The sequence below is a fragment of the Anser brachyrhynchus genome (assembly GCF_964034855.1).
Source record: "Anser brachyrhynchus genome assembly, chromosome: 1".
In the NCBI taxonomy this organism is placed as follows: domain Eukaryota; kingdom Metazoa; phylum Chordata; class Aves; order Anseriformes; family Anatidae; genus Anser; species Anser brachyrhynchus.
In genome coordinates, this window is record NC_137694.1 from 188,116,108 (window position 1) to 188,137,384 (window position 21,277).

General features: G+C 42.4%; 1 protein-coding gene across 13 annotated transcripts in view; it reads left to right on the forward strand.

The window, feature by feature from the left end:
- Positions 1 to 21,277, forward strand: part of STARD13 (StAR related lipid transfer domain containing 13) — a 297,430-nt gene that overhangs the window by 238,401 nt on the left and 37,752 nt on the right. For all 13 annotated transcript variants that reach the window (XM_080568407.1, XM_080568405.1, XM_080568400.1 and 10 more), the window contains 2 exons: positions 17,440 to 17,511; positions 19,526 to 19,607. In XM_080568407.1, coding sequence (XP_080424533.1) covers positions 17,440 to 17,511; positions 19,526 to 19,607 — 154 coding nt within the window. The remainder of the gene's footprint in view (positions 1 to 17,439; positions 17,512 to 19,525; positions 19,608 to 21,277) is intronic.

A 21,277-nucleotide genomic window follows, 5' to 3' on the forward strand; every position in this document is an offset into this window, starting at 1 on the left:
ATTAAGACAGAATGAATATTTTCATGGAAGCACGTCTTTCTCTCCATGGACTTTAGGATCATCTATGGTGAATAGTTCCAGTGCAGTTGCTTATAGGTGAGACCGTTCCTAGCCTTTATATCCAGAAATCCCTGTGTATGTAAATAATTGTTCTACATGATGACAAAATGGCTGCTGGGAAGACAGGCCAACTAGATATTCAAGCATATGCTTAAAGTTGAGCTTCTGATCCGTCCTACTGAATTGTGGTTTATAAAATCAGCCCCTGTGCTGAGACCCTTAACATCATGTGGAACAAGCAGGTCTGCTGCTGGCCCAGCCTTTGTGCTCGTTCTCCTGGCTGCTCTTGGCTTGAGACAAGCATCCGACATTGTTCTCACATAGATTTTAGGTGTAGGAATACACTTCTGGTTGGAATTTCCTTTCTAAAGTCTATTGAGAATTCAAATGAGAGCCAGATGAGTTTTTTCCTGTTCATTTAGAAGAAAAATGCAAAACATCATGAGAAACTTTAAAACTCCTCTAGCACTCCCTGAAAGTTCTCACCACATTTTCTGAAAAAGTTCTTTTCAAAGGAATTCAAACTTGCAGGTGATAAGCATTCGCTATGTTTTTCTACCCCTGTTTAGGAAGGGCCAGACTGGTAAACAACGAATGGAGAAAATGCTTTGAAATCAATGCATCTAGCTTTGTAGACTCAGTTCTGAGGCTACTTTTAGTAATTGCCTTTTGCTTGGAGTTGCAGAGAGATTAATGAAAACCCCGAAACTCTGTTCCCAAAAATAGAGTCAGCAAAGGAGCATCACAGCTAAAATTTTCACCTTTTGGCATCGTTGCCTTCCCTATACGTTCTCTAGTGCAGGTAAAGCAGTGGGGTCCAGGCAGCTCTGTTTGGGTTATTGTTTGGTTTTAAAGGTGAAGCCCTACCAGAAAATAAGGAACTGTAATTTTCAGTTCTCCAGTGTGATTACTTAATAGTAAGTGAGCTTTGAAAGCATTACGGAGTTGTCACAGGCTACCATGGGTGCAGGATTTCTAGCTGCCATTACATAGTAAAGTGATACTGGAAAATACAGCCCATCTCCTACATCAAAGTACCTTTGTCGTTTGTTCAGTTTTAACCAGTGGTTTCAGAGCAACAAGTGGGCTCTTAAGATGGTTATTAAAAATCGTTAACTTCCATTTTGCTGAGATTTCGTTGTCAGATTTGGGCTTCTCCTTTTGAAAACCAAGCCAGGTGTTTTTACAGTAAAATCTGTAGGAGACACCATCTTTTATAGGGGACTGCTTGCTTTCTGCTTCTGTTTCTGTCTGGAGAACAACTTATCTCATCATGCTTCTGGCATATCTGAGGCTAGACCCTGCCAAAATCTGAAAGTGAAATAAACCATCAAAAATGTCAGATTCTTGAAAGTGCAGACCAAGGTCAAGCCTAGAAAAAGGCTAGGCTTGGAAAATAAAATACTTATCCTTGAAAGTGTACACAACCCATTTTCTATCTTTGTTTTTTATCTGTATATCCCATTGCTGTAGCACTGGACAGGCAAAAATGCCTCGTGTCCTGGCCACATACACTCATTCTCCTGACCTGGAGGGGACATAAAGCTAGAGCGGCCGCAGGATCCTGCTCTTCATGGGGCGCACCCGGAGATGGGAAGGGCTCATCCCAAGCCGATCCCGGAGGCGGCGCAGCCACCGGCAGGGAGCTTCCAGCTGGCACAGCTCCGGGTGGCCCTGTGCCCCCGGGGACAGCTCCCCACCTTGCACTGGAGGTGACATCTGAAGCAGGGAGGTGTCCTCACACGGTCCCTCTGGGGAAGGACGGCCACCATTGTTCAAGAATTCGTTTTCCCAAAGACCAAATGGAAATTTTGCCGGACGAATTGCACCTCAGTCCCCAAGATTTTGAATAGCAGCCATCTCTCATCTCTTCTTTAAACACTCAAAGGCACGTTGCCTTCCATCTCCTTAATCCATTGTAAATTTACTTCTAACAGCTACTGCCAAAATACAGTATGGCACTTGCACAGCACATGCTTCTTCGGCGGTGAGCACAAAGCGGCTTCTGTTCAGGGGGAATATGTTGCAAGCCCGTGAGTGACACACTGTGAGTGCTGAAGATTATGAAACATATTCTGAAACTGAGCAAGCCATAAACACTTCATTTTTCAGAAATAGCCACGTTATTTCTGTCATTCTGCTTGGCAAATGTACGTGCACAGATCTTGCTGTATCCACGTAGCACACGTTGAACAAGAACCAAGTGTTAAAACGGCGATGTGCCAGCAACGCTGCAGTGTTCAGAGAAAATATTTCAACACTCTTCTGGGTTTTTATAAAATCCCATGATCTCTTTTTTGTTTATTTTTACTTCACTAGCCTCTCTCTTGGACTAAATTGACCTCAGACTATAGCATGCAGTTGTATCCATTGATCTCTTAGTGAGTGGTCTCTAAAAGATCAGGAGTCGGGTTGTGGCTCAGGATAACTAATATCTCCAAGCAGGAAATACCAGTTAGAAGGACAAGTTTCTTATGTCTGCCATGGCCAGATTCTGTTGTGAAATGACTAAGTTTAGAGATCAGCTGAAGGCTGGACCAAATCGTTAGTGACGCTAAAAAAGTTCCCATCTGATATCCGAGCCCCCAATCATTGAAGGCACACAGGAAAGACAACCAGCTCCTACAAGGTAGCTGTTGGTCCTCATGTACTTCGAGCACATTTTTGAGCACAGCACACACTTCAGCATATCGCATCTCACAATTTTCCTTCCTGAGGAAGGAAGAGCCTTTATTCCCATTTTGAGCTGAAGTGTAAGTGTTAAGTGATGCGAGCCGTTTCCCGCTGAAAGTCTGACTGAGCAAGGAATTAGTCATTACTTTCCAAACATCTAGCTGGTAGCACTGCGAGGTGACAAAACCCTCTTTGCCTACAGCAGGCATGTGGCGGTTCAGACCGGTGAGGACGTGCTCCCTAGCAGTGGGAGCAAAGGGACCCAGCCCGTGAGGTGGCAACTGAGACTGCCCAATGGATTTCCCGTCAACTATTAAAGGATTAAGAAATAGTTGAAATTCAGCCAGGAGGTTAAAAAGTGCCAGGGTCTGTATTCCACTGACGTTTGCACAGCCAACCCTTCCGTATTCCCTCTTATTATCCAGCTAGAGACATTACATGAACATATGATATAGTGGTTTTGTGCTTTGGTGTCTCCCACTGTCCACCCCATAGACCCAGTTTCTGGTAGGTCTCCAGCCTTCCTGTTGTCTTCCTCCAGGGTAACACACGCCACATAGCTGAAGGGCAGCCTCCAGCTTTATAGGGTGATAACTGCAAACATCTAACTCACCTAAGCTCTTTCATGCTATTTGATAAAAGAACAATTTATGTCTTTCCTGCTCGTAGCTAAAAATAACAGTAAAAAAAGTGTGGAGCGATGTAGACCTGGGTGGTGTGCTAATTAGTTCTTTGCTAATTCTGCTTTATTGCTGGCAATGATTACTGTCAAGTAATTACAGGGTTCCTATGAGTCTGGCTTCCATTTGCTCTGTGGTGTAACACGGGTAAGGAAATGAGAAATGTCAGTACTATGGATACCCAGTGTTATTTCTGCTATAGCTGAATTTCGTGTTATAGGCAACAGTTATTTCGTACAATTGTTTTAATAGCTGGAAACAGACCTAGGTGAGCTGCAGAGTGGAAAACCTGTATTTCCACTACATTAAAAGTCTGTTTTGTACTTGAAGGAGCACATAAAACCCCCATGGCCTTCTATAAAAAATATGCACGGAAAGGAAACTAGAGACTTCAGCCAAAATACTAAAAATAATAACTGTACCAACATAGCCAAGTTGTCTGTTCCTTCTCCCCTCCAGTATGAATGAATAAATGTTTATGTACAGCTATCATGTAGGAATTGCTTTAGCATGATTTTTGTATGTTGCTCTGTAGCTGCATGGATTTCATTACAAAGGGACTAAGCAAAAGAAAACTGTGATTTCTGTGAAGAAAAATCCTGAGGGTATTTTAGCTCAGGTATCAAGAACATTTCAGTTCATTGGTAAAAGCGTTTGCTCTGTGATCTTCCCGTCGTGTTTTCTAAGCGTGTTTAGGTGTGTATGTGCCCAAGTGCTGCAGTCCTAATCTTTCATTCCTGAAGCCATGTGGTGTCAGAAGGCAGGGTCAGATGAAGGAAAATCAAAGGTGTGTAGGTGCTTGAACGGGCATGTGAGAGTATTTAACTTTTAAAAATTTCTGAAGATCTTCCACTCTACCAGTTAGCAAGTTTAAATATTCTTAAAATTCTGCCCTTTGAGTTCCCCATGTTGATATTAAAAGTTATTTGCGTCTATTCAGTGAAATTAAACAAAATTTCCGTCATGTGATGGGTGATGAAAACTGTCTGTCCAGCTGTCTGAACAGTAGTTCTACTGCTACTGTTCAACAGGCGTTTTAGTTTGAGGACTTTCCCACATGTAGTACTGGTTTTGAGTTCAAGAGAAATGTTTGGATGACACTTTTGTAAAAATGGGTGCCTTTCTGAAGGCAGAGTGATGGAAGATTTTCCTTTTTTAGTAAGCGAGTAATTGTTTCCTTTAATTTCTTTGTTTTTCCCCTGATGCTATCAGGATCCGTGTATAGCCTTGTAATTAGGGGCTCTGGACAAGATCATGCTGAAGCACACACTAGTGTGACTCCGCTGTTTTTTACAACACTGCCAAGCAAAGGGTAAAATTTAGTTTACAATAACATCTTTACGTATTTCATCAATCCATCACATGAAATAACTTTAAAATTAGTAGAACTGTTGAACAAAGGAGCTTGTCTGGTCCAACCCTGCTCGTGGCGGAGCCAACTTACCACATCATGTCACGTCGTATACTGACAAAGGATCAGCCTAAGTCCAGAAAGGACGATGGGCCAAGCTCAGAATGAACAGTTAAAGAAAACAACGTTTGTGCTTATGATTAATTTACTGATTTTTCATTTCTTCGTACGGTGACAGGGAGACGGCCTGGAAGCTCTCATTAGTAATATTCTTGTAGTAAATAGCAGCTGAAAAAAGTGTTTAATAGGTATGCATGTTTGATGTTTAATGATCTCAGGATTAATAATAATAATAATAATAATAATAATAACAACAACAACAACAACAATGTAGATATCTACTAATTATGTTCACTTTCATTTTATAATTATTCTTAACTAACAGTCTTGAGGCACAAAGAAATGTTAATAATGTTGTTATACTTGAGTGATCATAATTACAGTATGGTTGTGAATCAGAGGACGTCATCTGGGTTTGTAGGTACAGCCCTTGTCTGTATTTTTAGGATAATGTCAGCCCTCCTGTTGCTGGGTTGTGTGTGGATGACAACTTCTTCAGATTGTGTGAACAACTGACATTCTGCTGTTAAGGGGTTTGGTTTTTTTTTTCAGAAGAAATGCACAGAATGTCTTTCTCAATAGGTCTTTTAATGGAAGGAGCTAATAAGGAAACAGTGGGATCTAAAGACAGAGCCGCTCATAGCGTTCATCAGCTGATAACAGCAGCTAATACTGATAACTCCAGGTGGGAGCTTGGCACTTCGCAGTACATTCTCTGTGCACAAGCCATGGATCTGGACCTCTGTCTCGAATATTTCAGCTCTTCCATTTGTGCTGTATCTTATCAATGTTTCCTGCAGTACAAATTACTCTTCTCACTCAGAACTCCAAAAGAAATTACTTTAATCTTAATTTACGATAAACAAGAACTGAGGAGTCTTTTTTATTAATACATCAAAGTATTATCTCCAAGGGGAGTTAGCTTCACAGTGATGTTCAGTGTTTAATATAAATTCACAGCATGAAGACCACCTCAGATGGGTAGAGGTTCTCTGATGTGTATCTGATTGCCTGCGTGTAATTTGAACATCTACAGCACATGAAGGGCATAATCAAACAATAATTAATATGGTGATAAGGAACTACGTTTTATACTACTTATTTGCATAATTCGGGGAGAAAGTCTACTGTGACAACATCTATCTTCTGGGGGAATGTTTACATTTTCACTCCTATTATAACATGAAGCATCCTCCTGCATTCCATAGCGCCTTTCATCTGAGGAGCTGCAATTACTGTTTGACCAATTAACTTCAGCACCGCACACATACAAACCACGTTGGGTATTGTGGCACGAGGTTTAAGTCTCAGACTTGACCTACAGCTTAGGACACTGAGTTTGAAAACCCTGGCTTCCAGAGACATTAAATCTCTGTCCGTGATTGGCGTTCTGATTCCCCATGGGAGCAGAAATAATGCTCAGACCCGCGCTGCTCCCTCATGGGAGCCCTCTGAATGTCAGGCCGCTCCAGAGACCTTGGGCATCTTGTGTGCTGCTTGAATTCAAGCTGTCTGCAAATCTCCCCTGGCCTTGCAAGAGATGACATTTACAGAAGCTTGCAGGGACAGGGGCTAGCTGAAAGCTGCGTGTAGTGGGGTCCATCTGTTGCATCCAAAGTCAAAACAAGTCTGAAGGGCAGAGTACCAGACCAAACACCTTGTACAATTTATGTGCACTGAAGAAACGTGCCTTGTGTATAGATGAAAGAATTTATTGCTAGTGTAATTAAAGTATTAGCAATCTAATCAAAGAGTCCACATATAAGGAAAATAATTCTGAATACTTATAATTTCAAGCTTTCAGATATGGCTACTTTCCCACAATGGTACAGTTAGAATTGATACATATATGCTTCCTATTTACTATGCTGCTCTTTTGTGTTGTGCTTACCCTTCCTGTGACTCTCTGGGTCTTAAAATCAATGGCGCTAATCTTCCTCAAGAAGAAAAGCAATACAGAATAGCTTACAGCAAGTGGGCACCACTGAGCAGGGCCTGGCTCCGTCCTCTCTGCACCCTCCCTTCAGGGATTTAGGGACATGGACGAGATCCCCCTGAGCCTCCTCTTCTCCAGGCTGAGCAGCCCCAGCTCTCGCAGCCTCTGCTCACAGCAGGGATGTTCCAGCGCCTTCTTCATCTTGGTGGCCCAGCTTTGGACTCTCTCCAGGTCTTCTTTATACTGGGGGGCCCAGATCTGGCCTCACCATTGCTGAATCTCTGCTGATCTGCTAGCAACATTTTGCCTAATGCAGCCCGGGATGCTGTTAGCATTTTTTGTGGCAAAGTCATCTTGCTGGCTCATGTTCAACTTGGTGTTCACCAGGATGCCCAGGTCCTTTCCCACAAAGCTGCGTTCCAGCCTTTCGGACGGTCACTTGCTCTTTCACTCTTCAAAAATAGTGGTTCATTAGAACATACATAACTTGAATATAACATGAATAGCTACATATGGGTACAATGCTGCAAGGACTACTTATTATTAATATCTATTAGCTATGGCGGTATCTCTGGTATGTTGTAAAAATTGCTTTACAGCATATGTGGGTGGCAATTGAGCATACACTTGAAGGTTTTCTAAACACCAGCTGGACTCAACATTTCTCTTTGAAATATGAGCTCAGAAGCTATTTTGGTGTTCAGGCCACTCTTTGCTCCATTCTACATAGAAGTTTAGATGCAGCCTAGATCTCTTCACTTGGAAACCCGAAGGCATAAGATGAAAGTCTGTTTTCAAAATCTGGCCTGTAGTGACTCTATGAGTCATCAGAAGTTTTGGAATAGATCCCAGAGGGTGAGATTGTTACCCCTTCTCTACCTATCTGATAATATTTCTTCCACATTAAAGATACAATATATTTTATGCTAGAGCCCTTAAATACTCACATTTTCCATAACTTCATCCAAACACATTTTTAGGTGGACACAGAGTGCTTATGCACCACTATCAAAGCCCTGTTAATTCTCAAGTCAGCGGTGCTAAACCCATCACTTTTTGAATGGCCTGCCAAATAGGTGGGAAGGGCAGCATGGTGCTGGAGAACAGGTGGGTAGTACTCTATCCTCAGAGCCTGTGCTAAGCAATACTCATGAGTGCTGTCAGAAGGCAGGAAAAGGAATATAAATCCTATTGAAGAGGGGGGTGGATGTGACGGGAACCAAGCTCTTAATCACTTCTGGCCATTAGCAATACCAGAGTATTTTTCCTAAGACGAAAGGGAGGAGAGCCTGGTGTCCTTGTCAGCTCCCAGTGTATATATATGTATATATATATATTATTTGAATTTTATCTAGCTCATAAATCCCGCTGGTAGTTTCAGCTGGATAAAGTATTCTTCTTGTTTCTTGTCATAAACTGCTGCAGCGTTCTTTTATGCAGCTGCCACATTTCATCCTAATGCAGCTGCATTTCACCCACGGATGTAGTGATCCCTATATATAACTTTCACATCAGTTTTTATAACCATTTAAAGTGCCTCAAGATGAGATGTGGGATGCAAGCTATTGTTTTATTAGTGTCATCACAAATTACTGCATTGTACAAATCAATTGTAAGCTGAGAAGAAAAGCAATTTCAAAGTGATATTTGAAGATAGGGAGAGATTTTGGGGGTTAGGAGGGATTTATAATCCTGATTTAGGAAATTTGAAAGGAATGTGGCAAAAAAAAAGGAAACACTAGCATGGAGTAAGGTTGCATAAAGTGGATGGATATGTGGAACAGTGGGTAGCAAAAATGTCAGAGTAACGGATGGCAGAAAGTTAGTTTTAAAGGAGTTTGGAGTAGAAGATACAGAAAAAATGAGGAGAAAGAGAAATCAGCAGTAAATAGAAGTGATCATGATGATAAACAGCAAAGACCTGGAGAGAATACTCAAGGAAGAGCTGGATCTCTTGGTTTGATCACATAGCTGAACCACATAACATTGACATGACTTTTCAACATCCTTCGGCTTGGTTAAACATCTTTGCTGTGTTTATAGTGTTATGAGACTTTCAAATATTAAGACCAGTTGGTGTCCATACCTCACTGCATTCTCATATGCAGGTGCCTTGCTGTGCCCAACATGCCGTCCCCTGTACCTCTAGAGTTACTTAGAAATCTACGTAAGGGAAAAACTCCCTGGGGAGCTGATTTGAGGCTAAAGACTCTTAGGGACACTGATGGCTGCCTGGAAGGGAGGCTAATGACTCTGAACCAGGAGTCCCTCAGATTACTTCTTGCTCCTGAGGTCTTTATGTGTCCCTATGCCTCTGCTGGCTTGTTCTGCTTGCTGCTTTATCAGCCCTTGCAAGTCACCTCTTCACTTACACTTGTGGAGTGGGGTACATTGTGCAAAGGTCTCTCTGCAAACTGTTTTCCCTGTTCTCATGTTGCCATTTGCATAGCTTCCTTCACGTTGTTAGCATGAGTGGAAGTGATGCACTATATGCCTAGCTCTTATGAGATCTAGATGTCAAAAATACTAATATAGACACAGTCTTGCCAGACCTGTGACTTTTCATACCTGGGGAACCTGCTGTAAATTTCAGGCCTACCAGTTTTAACCAGTATCGCGTTAATTCAGGAAAGGATGAGCATAGTCCTTTTCACCCGAAGAGGAGCTAAGTTCCTAATTCCTGGCCAGAACGACACACCTTTCCTCTTGAGAAATGTAGTCTTGCCGAAGATGAAAGGCTGATGAGAAGTGTCCCATCCCAGTGGCACTGTGCAGAATTTGGTCATAGTAGGTAACAACAGAATTGTCACAGTTGATCGAAGAAATAGTTCATATAGTCCCAGACTATGTCTGAGCAGAGTGGCTCAGAAGGAAAAGCTATACAAGGGGTCATCTAGCCAGGAAAAAATAATCTTATAATGCTGTCTTTAGTTTGGTTTCATTTATTCTATTCTGGAGAATCCTTTTCCAAATCTGAGGTGGTAGCAGTGGGTACTCAGATAAGACTCAGTTCAGTTTTGAGCCCACTCATCTCCTGATCCCAGTGTCCTTTGGCAATGAATTTCGTAGATTCCTTTTTAAAAAAATACTTTATCAGTTCAGATTGCCTTATTTCTTTTTCATTCCTCCCTTTTCATTAATCTTCCTGCCCTTGTGCTACAAGGCAGAGTGAATAGAAGCTCCCAATTTCCTATTTTTGTATTGCCCATGATTTTGTACCCTTTTATCATAACCCTTCCTTATTCATCTGCTCTCCAAGGTAAACAGTCCCAATCTTTTCATCTCTCGGCATATGAGATTTTTTTTTTCATGTCCATAAATAATCATGCTTCTCACTTTCAACCTTTCTAAGAAGTCAAAGCATGAATGGACATCATCTGACTATTATTCACCAAGTGTAAAGAACTACAGAGAAAGAAACAACTCATGAGCTTGAAAGGATCTTTTTTTCTATTGACATTTGAATTATTTTCAGCCACAGTAGTTTAAAAGGTCCATATTTTATTGTATTATTACTGGTACCACAATACTCTGCAAAAGCTTAATGTCTATTAAAATAACGCTTTGACAGCTTTATTTGTTCCTTGCTTGCAAAACATAACCTTGCCTCTAATAGTAATTATACAGCATGATATAAAATAATTCCAATGAAATTCCACTTTTGAAAACCTTATTACCAGGATTTATTGAAGAGTACACACCATAGTGTAGTAAAATAATACAAATTCATTGTATGGTTATGTTGTATTTTATTTTTGATAGATTTGTGCCATAAATGGTAACTTTATGGGTGCACGGTACAATTGCCTTTGCATTATTATTCGAATTCTTCTGGAAAAGTCCTGCAGAGTGGAAGGAAACAGGGCAAACCAGAAGAGCTCTACCTGAAAGTCTTTCCTCAAATGGAGTTCCTGGGAAATTATGCTAAAAGCCTAAATCATTTCAGAGACACCATTATACTTTGCACAAAAATTTATACCATCCTATAAATAAAACTTAAGACTTTTTCCATTTAAATTCTGGTGCATGAAAATGTTACAGAAAATGTTGTCAGTCTTTAGTAAATTGCACGGGGCTTTTTCTTTAGGGAACACGAGAAGCTTTATATCTTTCCATGATCTACAGCAACCTGCCTGCTGTAGATGTGACCTGTGTAGATGTTTTGCTGTGAATTTCCTGTGTGACCTTGGAAAGTCATCTGTTCTCATATTTGTAAATATTTTCCTGTTATTTACAACTCAGCACCTAAACCCTACCATGAGGCTGATTTCGTAGCTCCAAAGTGGCCTTGAAAATGCCATTCAGTGGAAACCTACCAGCCTTCAGTGTTATGTAGTAGCTGGGTGACGATGAAGTGATGCATTCAGGTATCAAAACTTCAGAAATTTGGCAATCTCCAGACCAGATTTCTAAGGGTATTAGTACCTGAGGAGTAACATAGCCATATTTGTATGGGCAGTTAGGGGAGTCATGCACCTAATTCCCACCAACCTCCTCTCTAACTTGCTTGTGTACTTTTGAAGTGCTTCAAATCCCCATCTGAAAAAACAAGAATAATAGTAGCATGGATCACTGTCTTGACGATGATGATATGTAGGGGCAGGAGAGCAGTGGGGGCCATTAAAGTATCCTGACCTGGGCAGCAAGAAGCTGAAACATGCTGGGCCTGTTCGCATCCGGCTTCAGCCTGAACTGAACCTTCCTTCAGGAAAGAAGCACTCTGCCCTCATGAGTGCTCTTCTGGGAAGTCGTCAGGCTGGTGGCACGGCTTATTTGTGACATGGTGGGTGTATGGGGCATCAAGGCCAGCTAGGCGAGGCTGAAGCTCCCCCACACGGTGTGTACAGCTGCCCCGAGCGTGCCTCAGGTGTAAGGCATGGTCAAAGTCTCGTCCCCAGCAGTAGTCTCTGGCTCACCTTTCACACGGGTCCACTGGGACTCTAAGAGTAAAGGGTGTTGCTATCTGGCCTCAAACAACAGTTGCAAAAGAGACCTCTCAAAAAGAGACCTGAGACCTTTTTCCACCTAACAGACCAAGCTTTTGGCTTCTAGTGAAGCTCCCTGATGTGGCTGCACCGTAAAACAGACTCTTTTCCAATGACTTGATCAATTGCTTTCACTAACACTCCCAGATATTTCAGCTTTAACCTAGTAAATTAGATTTAAGTGGTGAGTAATATAGGGGAAATAAAAAAGAGAGCATAAATAGTGATTTGTTACAGGCAGATGAATAATAAAGGTTATCACACATAAAGTTGACATAAACACAATAGATGAGGTAATTATGTACCTTATTTATTCTTGTTGCAATTTCTTTTGCTACATCGTGCAAAGGGATATCTGAATCTTAAATTAAAATTACAGGGGAAAAAAAAAAAGGAGAAACACCAAAAGAGAATACAGAGGAGACAGAGGGATAATAGCAGAAAGGCAGAAATAAGATGACAGTTGCTGATGTCTGGATGGGAAAAGTTAAATGACTGTACTAACTGATATTTATGGACAGTGATAAGGTCCCAAGCTGTAAAATGAATTTACTTACATGATTTTTGCTTGACTGAGCGATTTTAACCAAACAGATTTTTAGACAGTTCTGCTTTTCTTCATGTGAGGAAGGACTGTCCCCATGGTTAGGTTTTCTTCAGCTAGTTAAAATGCATCTAATGTGGACTAAATTATACCCTTGGAGGTTAGTTTTCTGCCAGCTTAGAGGGTTGAGCTAGGTCTCCAGTGGGTTGGCCAAGAGCTGATATGTCATGAAAGGAAGCAGAAGGAGTCAGTGGAGTGAGGGCAGGCACGGTAGGATGTCCCTGTCAGGGGCAGCTAACTCCTGGAGTTTCCTTCTGGTGTTGGGCACCATTCAAGCAGTTTGTGTAGAATTGTTAGTGGGAGAGAGAAAGACTGCAAGCAGCCATCTCCGTTTCAGCCCCAGAACAGCCAGAGCATTCACAGGGTGGGTGGGACACAAGCGCAAACCTGCTTAACACCAAGCATGGGATTGAAGCCACATCCCAGCTGTGCTCTCACCATCCGATAAGTTTCCTGGGTGAACCTCTCTGTCCCTATTTCACTCAACTTATGTCTTAAATAAATCCAGAAAATGGATAAAAGATTTGCACTTCAATCCCTGTTGTGCGATATCACCATCTCTGATAAGCGTTTAATTTAATATGCAGTGAGACAACTCCAGGAAGAAAGATTGAGAAACGATCCCAAAGGAATAAAAAAGCAAAACCCAATGGCTTGGCTGATCAAAGAGGACTGTGACAAAATATAAAGCTGATGATTTCATATGTGTACTGATAGATTTGGGTGAAGCATGGGGCGACTACTGGGGGGCCTCTGGGGTGAGACGTGAGGAAGCTCAGCAGTGACATTTGTGCACAGGGGACTCTGCACACACCTCCTGACAAAAGCTGGTAAATGAGGGGGACATGGAGGCCCCGAGGAGGTCATCAACCTCGTCGTTGTGGACATGGCACTTAGGGACGTGGTTTAGTTTTGGACTTGGTAGTGTTAGGTTGATGGTTGGACTTGATGATCTTAAGGGTCTTTTCCAATCTAAATGATTCTGTGATTCCTCCTCACATATGATATTCACGTATAATATATTCACATATAATATGATATATGATATAGATAAATGATTATATTATATATATATATATTATATATGATAGATAAATGATTCTGTGATCTCCTCACAAGTGGGGCTGGAGGACTTTTGAAGGTGTGAACATCAGTTATAACTTGTTACCAGTAGAAAAGAGTAATGGAAAGAGAAACTTGTTTCTTGTCAAGCTTTAACTAAAAGCTGAAAAAAAAAAAACAAACTGAGAACTCCAGTTCTGTGAGACATACTGATGCACGTCAGTATTTGTGACTGAGTTATTACCTAGTCTTACTAATGAACTATTGCCATTAGCTGCTGACCAAGCAAGTGGGAAGCAGTAGGAAAATTATCCATGACTTTCTTTTCAGTCAGCAGAGCAGTATGGAAGTGCATAAGCGGAAACTCACCATCATGTGCACTGTGGGCCATGCCACCCCACAATTTCACTTTCCCAAATTCCCTAAGCAGAATCTTGGAGATGTTGTGCCTGGGGCAGGTGCTGGGCTGGTGGGGGCTCACATGATTCCGGGAGAAGCTGCGGCTCCTGGTGAGCATTAAGCACAAATCTAGGGTCTCTTCTCAGCGTGACAACCCTTCTCTGTGTTGTTGACAACCTGTGAACACATGGCTTTCCAGGTGCTTGCAGGGTTGCACCAAGACAGCACAGCTACTGCAGGTTGCCTTTGACACCTGCATTAGCCTGGACATCGGAGCAGCACTAGACCAATGCTTTCAAAAGTATTTCTGCAACCCTTCATCGACATCTTCAATAAGGTCTTTTTGGTGCTGTACTCATCTCTTCAAGTCTTTGCTGATTGTTAACTAGCAAGTAGCAAAAAGCAAATATTAGAGTGTATGCACAGAAAGAGAATGTTAAATTGAGCATCTCAAATTGTATTTTATGCATTGCAATAGCCAGTAATGAAAAAAATCTGTATTGCATACGGAACTAAAACTTGGATTACATGCCCAGAGTGAGATAATAGAAATCACCTCTTGTCTCTGCTGAGGAGCAAATACTTGTTCGTGCCTTTTCACTCAAACTACATTACCAGCCAAGAGGGGAAGGGCTGGAACAGGTGCCGTTAACCAGAAGAAATTCACTGATGTGAACAGAGTCATCCTTTTGGCTGGGCCAATAGTGTATTGCACTGCTGTCCTCTGAATAAGACCAAAAATATCAGAGAGAAGGGAGGTAACTGGGCATTACCCATATACGTGTCTGAGACTCAGTGTGCTGGAAGCTGATTTAGCAAATCTTGTTCAAGGCTGAATCTGTTTTTTTTGAGGTGATCATTCAGAAATTTAGAATACTCCCAAGAGATGCCTTCATGGAGGAGATGGAGTCAAAGATTTGAAGGCAGAAGTTAATCCATCAATCATTTTGAGTTTGAGTGGGCTGCAGTGTGTTACAAACAGCCTCTAAAAACAATAGCCTCCAACAAAAACTGAAGGGGTAAGGTTTGCTTTCCTTGCTTATTCCCTATAATTATTCACCCACTGCAACCTGAGATTTTTTAGACCTCACTTGGTCTGCAGGAAGATTCCTCAGCAAGATCCTCTGAGCAGCCAACTGCAAAAAACACTGAAATATGATAAGCATATAAGAGCATTAAATGGTAGCATTCTCCATCACCCACAACCTCTGTTAGTTGTGCTTCCAGGCCAGATGAAGCTAGAATGTACGTACAGCTGTTATGAGTTGTAAAATACATTTTGAAATGGGATTGATTCATCTGTGTTTCATGAGATTGAATTAAGCAAAAGAAAAAGTATAAAGGCTTGTCTTTTTTCCAAGCATTTAATAAAAATATTCAGCCTCACTGGAACATAATAGAGATGTACTTTCGGCACACAGATGTGCAGTAGTGAGAGCCACGTTTTATGTAAGCTGCTCATTCTTTTGTGCGGTGTTAAGAACTGAATGTACTTTCATACTCCATTTTTTGGCCTTAACATGAGCTAATGTCAAAGCAAATGAAGACCTGGTGGTAAATCCTTTTCAGCACTGCTAATGATTGTTGCCATTGCAGGGCTGTTCCTGGCTGTCTCATCGTCTTTGGGAAATTGGGCTTTTGATAAGTAGGCCTTACACTCTGAATTTTTATTTCTGCAACAAAATTTGCTGGTGTGGTTCAGTGTTTAGAGGATCAGAAAAAGGTGTGTGGGTCACATACTGCGGAGTTTATTCAAAGCAGGTTTTATGGTGAGCTTCAGTGGGTAAAGTCATTAGGGGTACAATGAGTAATTTGAATGGGGTTGCACAGGGAAAAATTCATGCCAGCATCCCCTATCTATAAAAATGCATTTTAGTGCAAAACAGATTTATGACTGGCATTTTTTTGCATGCAAGGCAAAACATGAAGAAGAGCAACTGAGCCTGATTTTATTCTTCCAGTTCCGTTGCTTGTTTTATATTTAGGTTTTCATATTATGGCTGCCTGGATTTTATAACTGCAAATGTGCCCAAACCCTTGATTGATTCATTCAGGTCGAATAATAAGCAACATAAATGTCTCCTTTCTTCAACACCTGCACACTCCATTCCTTAGCCAACACACATCTAAATTTTGCAAGTATAAGAGATGCAGGCACGTGTTTTGACTTTGATTTTGTAAACCAGAACCAGCCAGGTGGTGGATTCTGGTCTAGATCTGAGCAGAAAGGAAATGTTGCCCAGGTTTTCTGTCAATCCACGTGTATCTGGGTGCTCCTCTATTTTCTGCTGTTCTTCCCATGGCTGTGGAAGCAGCCGCACATGCAGGGAGCGTGGGTGCCCACGTGGCAGGGCGGAGATAGATCCGGAGCAGTGCTCTCAGGTCTTGGTAAAATGATCTCGTGGACCTTGGCAAAAATCAAGTGACCCTAATATCAACATGCACAGGTCACCGCAGAGGTCGGGGAATGTAGTCACTGTCTCCAACATGGTTTTCTTTCATTCCCTTCTCCTCCCCTATCCCTGCTGTCACCCCCAGCTAAGGAGGTGCTGTTCTCTTGTCCAGCTGGTCATTCCAGCACCTCCTCCAGGAGGTCAGGATACATCATACCCAGCAAATGCCGCTTGAAAGTGGAAGCCTAGTCCAGCACAAGCTGCGTCTGTGCTTCTAAATAGTGGAGAACTGAGGAGAAGATGAGACAAATTGATTCATCTCCGCACTGCTTAGTACTGGCCTTCTCAAGAAAAGATTTGTCTTGAAGAAAGATAACTGAAACAGTCCCAAACAGGCTTGAAAGTGGATTAAAGTGAACAAAGAGCGAGTGGTCTGGGGTGCAGTGCTGGAAGCTCCTGCCAGTCAGTCTCTGTTTCCATCTAGCTGTATAGACATACCAGCAGCAGTTTATCCCTCCTCTATTAGCAGCCACAAGAGAAAGGCATTGTCAGTAAGTGATTTATCCCACCTATTTTAGACACTACTTTAAGGTGAAATGAATCACCCCTTGCAAGTAACTGTCTCTCTATTGACTGTGGAGGGACTCTACATAATTGAGTTCAGATGGCTAAAGGTAGGAAGGTGCATCCTACCTGGGCAATTTCCCTTCAGTAACACTAACCCTGTCTGGAGCATTCAGTGTCTTTCACGTGTGATTTTTCTCTGCAAAAAGTGTTGGAGCAAGAGAAAACCCACTGCACGTTCTCTGTCATCTCATATCCACCCTGCTTCACCTTCACCTCTCCCCAGCATCTTGTCCTTGGGGAAGAATAGGACACAGGACGACAAACCTGGCTGAGCAGCCCTCCTTCCTCGTGGAGGCGATTAAAACTTCGGTGTCTTCATCCCAGGCACCAAACAGCTATGCAAACCCCAGAGCCCTATGGAGTCAGGTGGATTTCTTTGATGGGCTCCATTTTATTTTCTGATGCCATGAAAAAATACTTCTGAGTGATGACAATGCTTTTAAAGACGGAGCAGCTATTACCAAGTCTCCGTGCTATTTTCTTGTAATCAAAGAGCTTCTAATGCAAAATAACAACGTGTAAATTATTCTCTTTTCTCTTTCTTCTCAGAAATCGAAGCAAAGGAAGCGTGTGACTGGTTACGTGCAGCTGGATTTCCCCAGTATGCTCAGTTCTACGAGGGTAAGTAGGTTTTTCTGCTCTTTGTGCAGTACTGAAAGTGCACTGGGTCCTTGCCAGGAGAGCCTGCAGTCGGCCAGCTCTGCATATGAGTGAGTTATCGCCGCGTCTGGCTGCTTCACAAAGCCTCAGCTGCTGGAGTCATATGAATGCCTAAAGAAGAGTGAGATTCTTGCCTTCATGGCTGCGGAAGAAAAGAGGGGGACACAGTTTGTGTAAACCTCAAAGGTTAACAAAAAGAAGTAAAAAAAAATGCATAGGTCTTTAAAAAAAATAAAGAAGAAACTTCCTGAACTGTCAAAAACAAGATTGAAAATATCAAAAGCTACTGAAAATTTCAGTCTTACTGAAAATGAAATTGAAAACTCTGCAAAGTTACCAAAAGTGAATTACTTGAGCTTTGTTTTACATTTGTCCTCCTCTCCCTGCAAAGCAAGAAAAGCGAATATTGCAGTGCTGGCTCAAAGCGAATGGTCATGTCCCCATCCTAGCTGCTTCTGGAGTGGGTGGATGATATACAGTTGTCCTCAGGGAAGTGGCATCCTGGAGGACAGGACGAGCATGTACACTGCTGGTGCCTTCAGGAGCAATTTGGGGACTGGGAGACATTTTTTTCCTGCTCCCTGTCGCTCAGTGCTGAGAGGGAAACTGCAGCTGATCCTCATTTTTTCCAAACTGCCTATTCCCCCTGCCAGAGACACAGAGCCAGCTCAGGACCGCTCGGGCTTATTAGCCAAAGCACAGCTCTGCCAAGCCCCACTGGACACCGGCCAGGGTCAGCTTGGGTCTGGAGGCAGCACAGCTCCACGCATGGAGCCAAGAAACCTCACAGGTCAGAGCCAGCTCCACGGAGCCAGGAGCAGTGGGAAGCATGGTGCCGAGGACACCTTCTGAGGGCCAGCTGAGGTCCTGCAAGGCTCCAGTGCTGGGTCCCAATGGGGCAGGGTGCCCGAGGAGCGCTGGGGAGAGCCAGGCAGAGATGCTCACATGGCTCTACAGGAGCCAGGCAGGCTCTGCTAAAGCTGCAAGGAACTAAGACTAATAAACCTGGGCTGATCAAAGCTGACATAGATGTCGCTATCACAGTCCCTGGGTACCCAGCAGTACCTTTTGTGTCTGCGTTATAATCAGGGTATCTCACATAAAGAAAGGAGAGTTCACTGCATGCCAGTCCCAAAGGGATGTGCCCTCCAAAATGCAACCCGTGCTGGGCTCCCACAGTTCCCATACAGCCAATATGCGCTCTAGACAGCCAGCGTCTCTGAAAACAAGGTCATTTTTACAGGCATCTATTATGTAAATGTTAAGTACTAGTGTCTGAAAATGCTGGCTGCAGTTCCCGTATCCCAGCTTCCCACTGCGGTACCTAAACATGGCAGAGCAGCCTGGAGTGCAGCCACCGCGCTGGAGCCCGTCCCGCTGTTACGGAGCCCACTAATGTGTTGCAGCCATGTCACTTTTCATTACAAATGTCAGCTTCCAACACACTAGTTTGGCTTTTTAGCAAGTTTTGGGGGTTATAATTCAGTTCGTTTTTTGCTTGTTACTTGAGTAACCCTTTGTCTGAAAACATTGTTGTTGGGAGTTGTATTAAAAGCAAAAAAGCTCAAAATGTTTTTAAAGTCTGTCTAGCAATTCATTAAAGTCACTCTGATGGGAATGGGAATGAGAACCTTATTGCTTATGTGGATAATGCATGTGTTGGTAATTCTCTGATCTCATTCGTTTGTGTTAGGCACTAGAAAGAGCAGCGAACAATTGAGTATCTTATTAAAGCCAAAGTGAAATAATGTCGCTGTCTCTTTGGTGCGCAGGATGCTCAATTAGACATTTAAGAGAAAAGAAATAATAAGGTGACTGAGAGGGTCGCCAATATAGCTAGAAGGAAACCAGAGCTGAGTGAAATCAGTAATGCTAGATTTAAGTAACCAAGTACATGCAAAGCATTTTTGATGTAGACAATGTATTTTCATTTGAATAGCAAGCAGTCATCTTAATATTGTGTCTCCTTTTTTAGACTCTCAGTTTCCCATTGACATTGCTGCAGTAAAGAAAGATCATGATTTTCTTGACAAGGACCTTGTAGAACCTCTTTGCAGGTAAATGACACCTCGAGTTTCTTTCCTGATAATGTAAAAACGTGAGCTGGTTTGTTATTGCTAGCACAGCAGCCCAGCAGAAGAGATGTTTGTTTATCCATGTGAATTAAGCAATGATATCTAAAATGATGCCATTCTGAATTCGTTTCTCTTATTGAAAAAAATGGAGTTTTTCCACTACGCTCATAGAAAACATCGCAAGATTAAGGATCCAAAACCAGTGGGTTTGAAACACCTTCATTTTAACAAAGAACCAGCAGCAACACAAGGAAATCCTGAATAAATGGAGTCGTATTTGAGTTGCACATGAACAGCTCTATGTCCAAGCACAGCAAAAAAGATAAAACTTCACTGGAGAGAATTCAGCAATTACTTTCTCTGGCAGCAAGCATGGCTCTCATGCTGCTGTAATTCCCTTGGTACTCTCCTTTTGGCATCACCAACAGCACTGGGACCAGAACCCCACAGTGCTACAGCTACTACAACTAGTCATTGGTCTACCCCTCCCAGAAGGCTTTTGCTGTTTATCTAGCTTTTTATACTCTGTCTGTGATGAATGTACTGCATTGCATTGCTCCAGTACTGTCCCCCAGGACTTAAGAAGCTACAGTTCTGCGGTAGTTCTGCAAAACCACATTGCAGAGGCATTGTTCCCCTTATTTCTCCTGCGCTCAGCTCAAGCTGGGTTCTGCTCCTCACCACTTCAGTAAGGACAAAGGAGCATCTGGCCCCTAACCAAACACGCCTTATTACATGTTATGGAAACTTTCACAACACCAGCGTCAAAATAATTGGACAAAACTCTATTTCCCCTTCTTCAACTGTGGCTAAAGTCGTCAGAGAGTATGTGCTGTTCCACTGCACATCACACTGTGCGTGCAGGGATAATGACCCTGTGATGGAAGACTGCAAAGAGGGTTTCCTAGAGTGACAGGAAGCAGGGCTGAAAGACAGTTAATGTGGTCCCTCTTTTCAGGCCAGGAGCTGCCCTCCTTCCTGGAGGATCCAGAAAATTTCTGGGCATAGCTGTCAGAATGCTTTCCCAAAACTCCCTTGTTTATTACAGATATGGGGAAAAGAATATCATCTTTCTCCATGTAGTAGCCTTTGTGTTTGAGAAGAAATCTGTGGTAAAAACAGTGATTGTTCTCAAAGATGCCACGGAGTGGAATAACTACAAGCTTGACCTACTGACCTGGTGGGAGGGATTTCCCATACCTAAGAAACCTTCTTCCCACACATACATACATACCACTGATTTAGTCTGGTACTACCTTGCTGTAGTCTAGGAAATTGGAAGTGGTAGAAGGTTGAAATCTCTTCCACCCACCCTTTTCCATAAAATTGAAGCACTATACAAAAATACCTTTATCCCTGTCCCTGTACCATTCTTGTAAAAGCAAACAGTGTGTGGCAGTCATTGCATAGCTCTAGAACTCTCCCCTGCCTTTCTTCTCTGAAATAATGAGCAATAGTAGTGGTGCAATTACAGTCAAAAGCATCCAGCATCTACTCAGCTAAATGACAGCACCTCTTGCTCTTCCAGACTTTCTGTAGACTCACAGATATACCTGCAATGGTTACACCAGGTCTGCATTAATGAGGATTTCTTTGTGAGATGAACAGCTAGAGATTCTTCAGCGTTTGTTTTTTGTTTTTTGTTTTTTTTT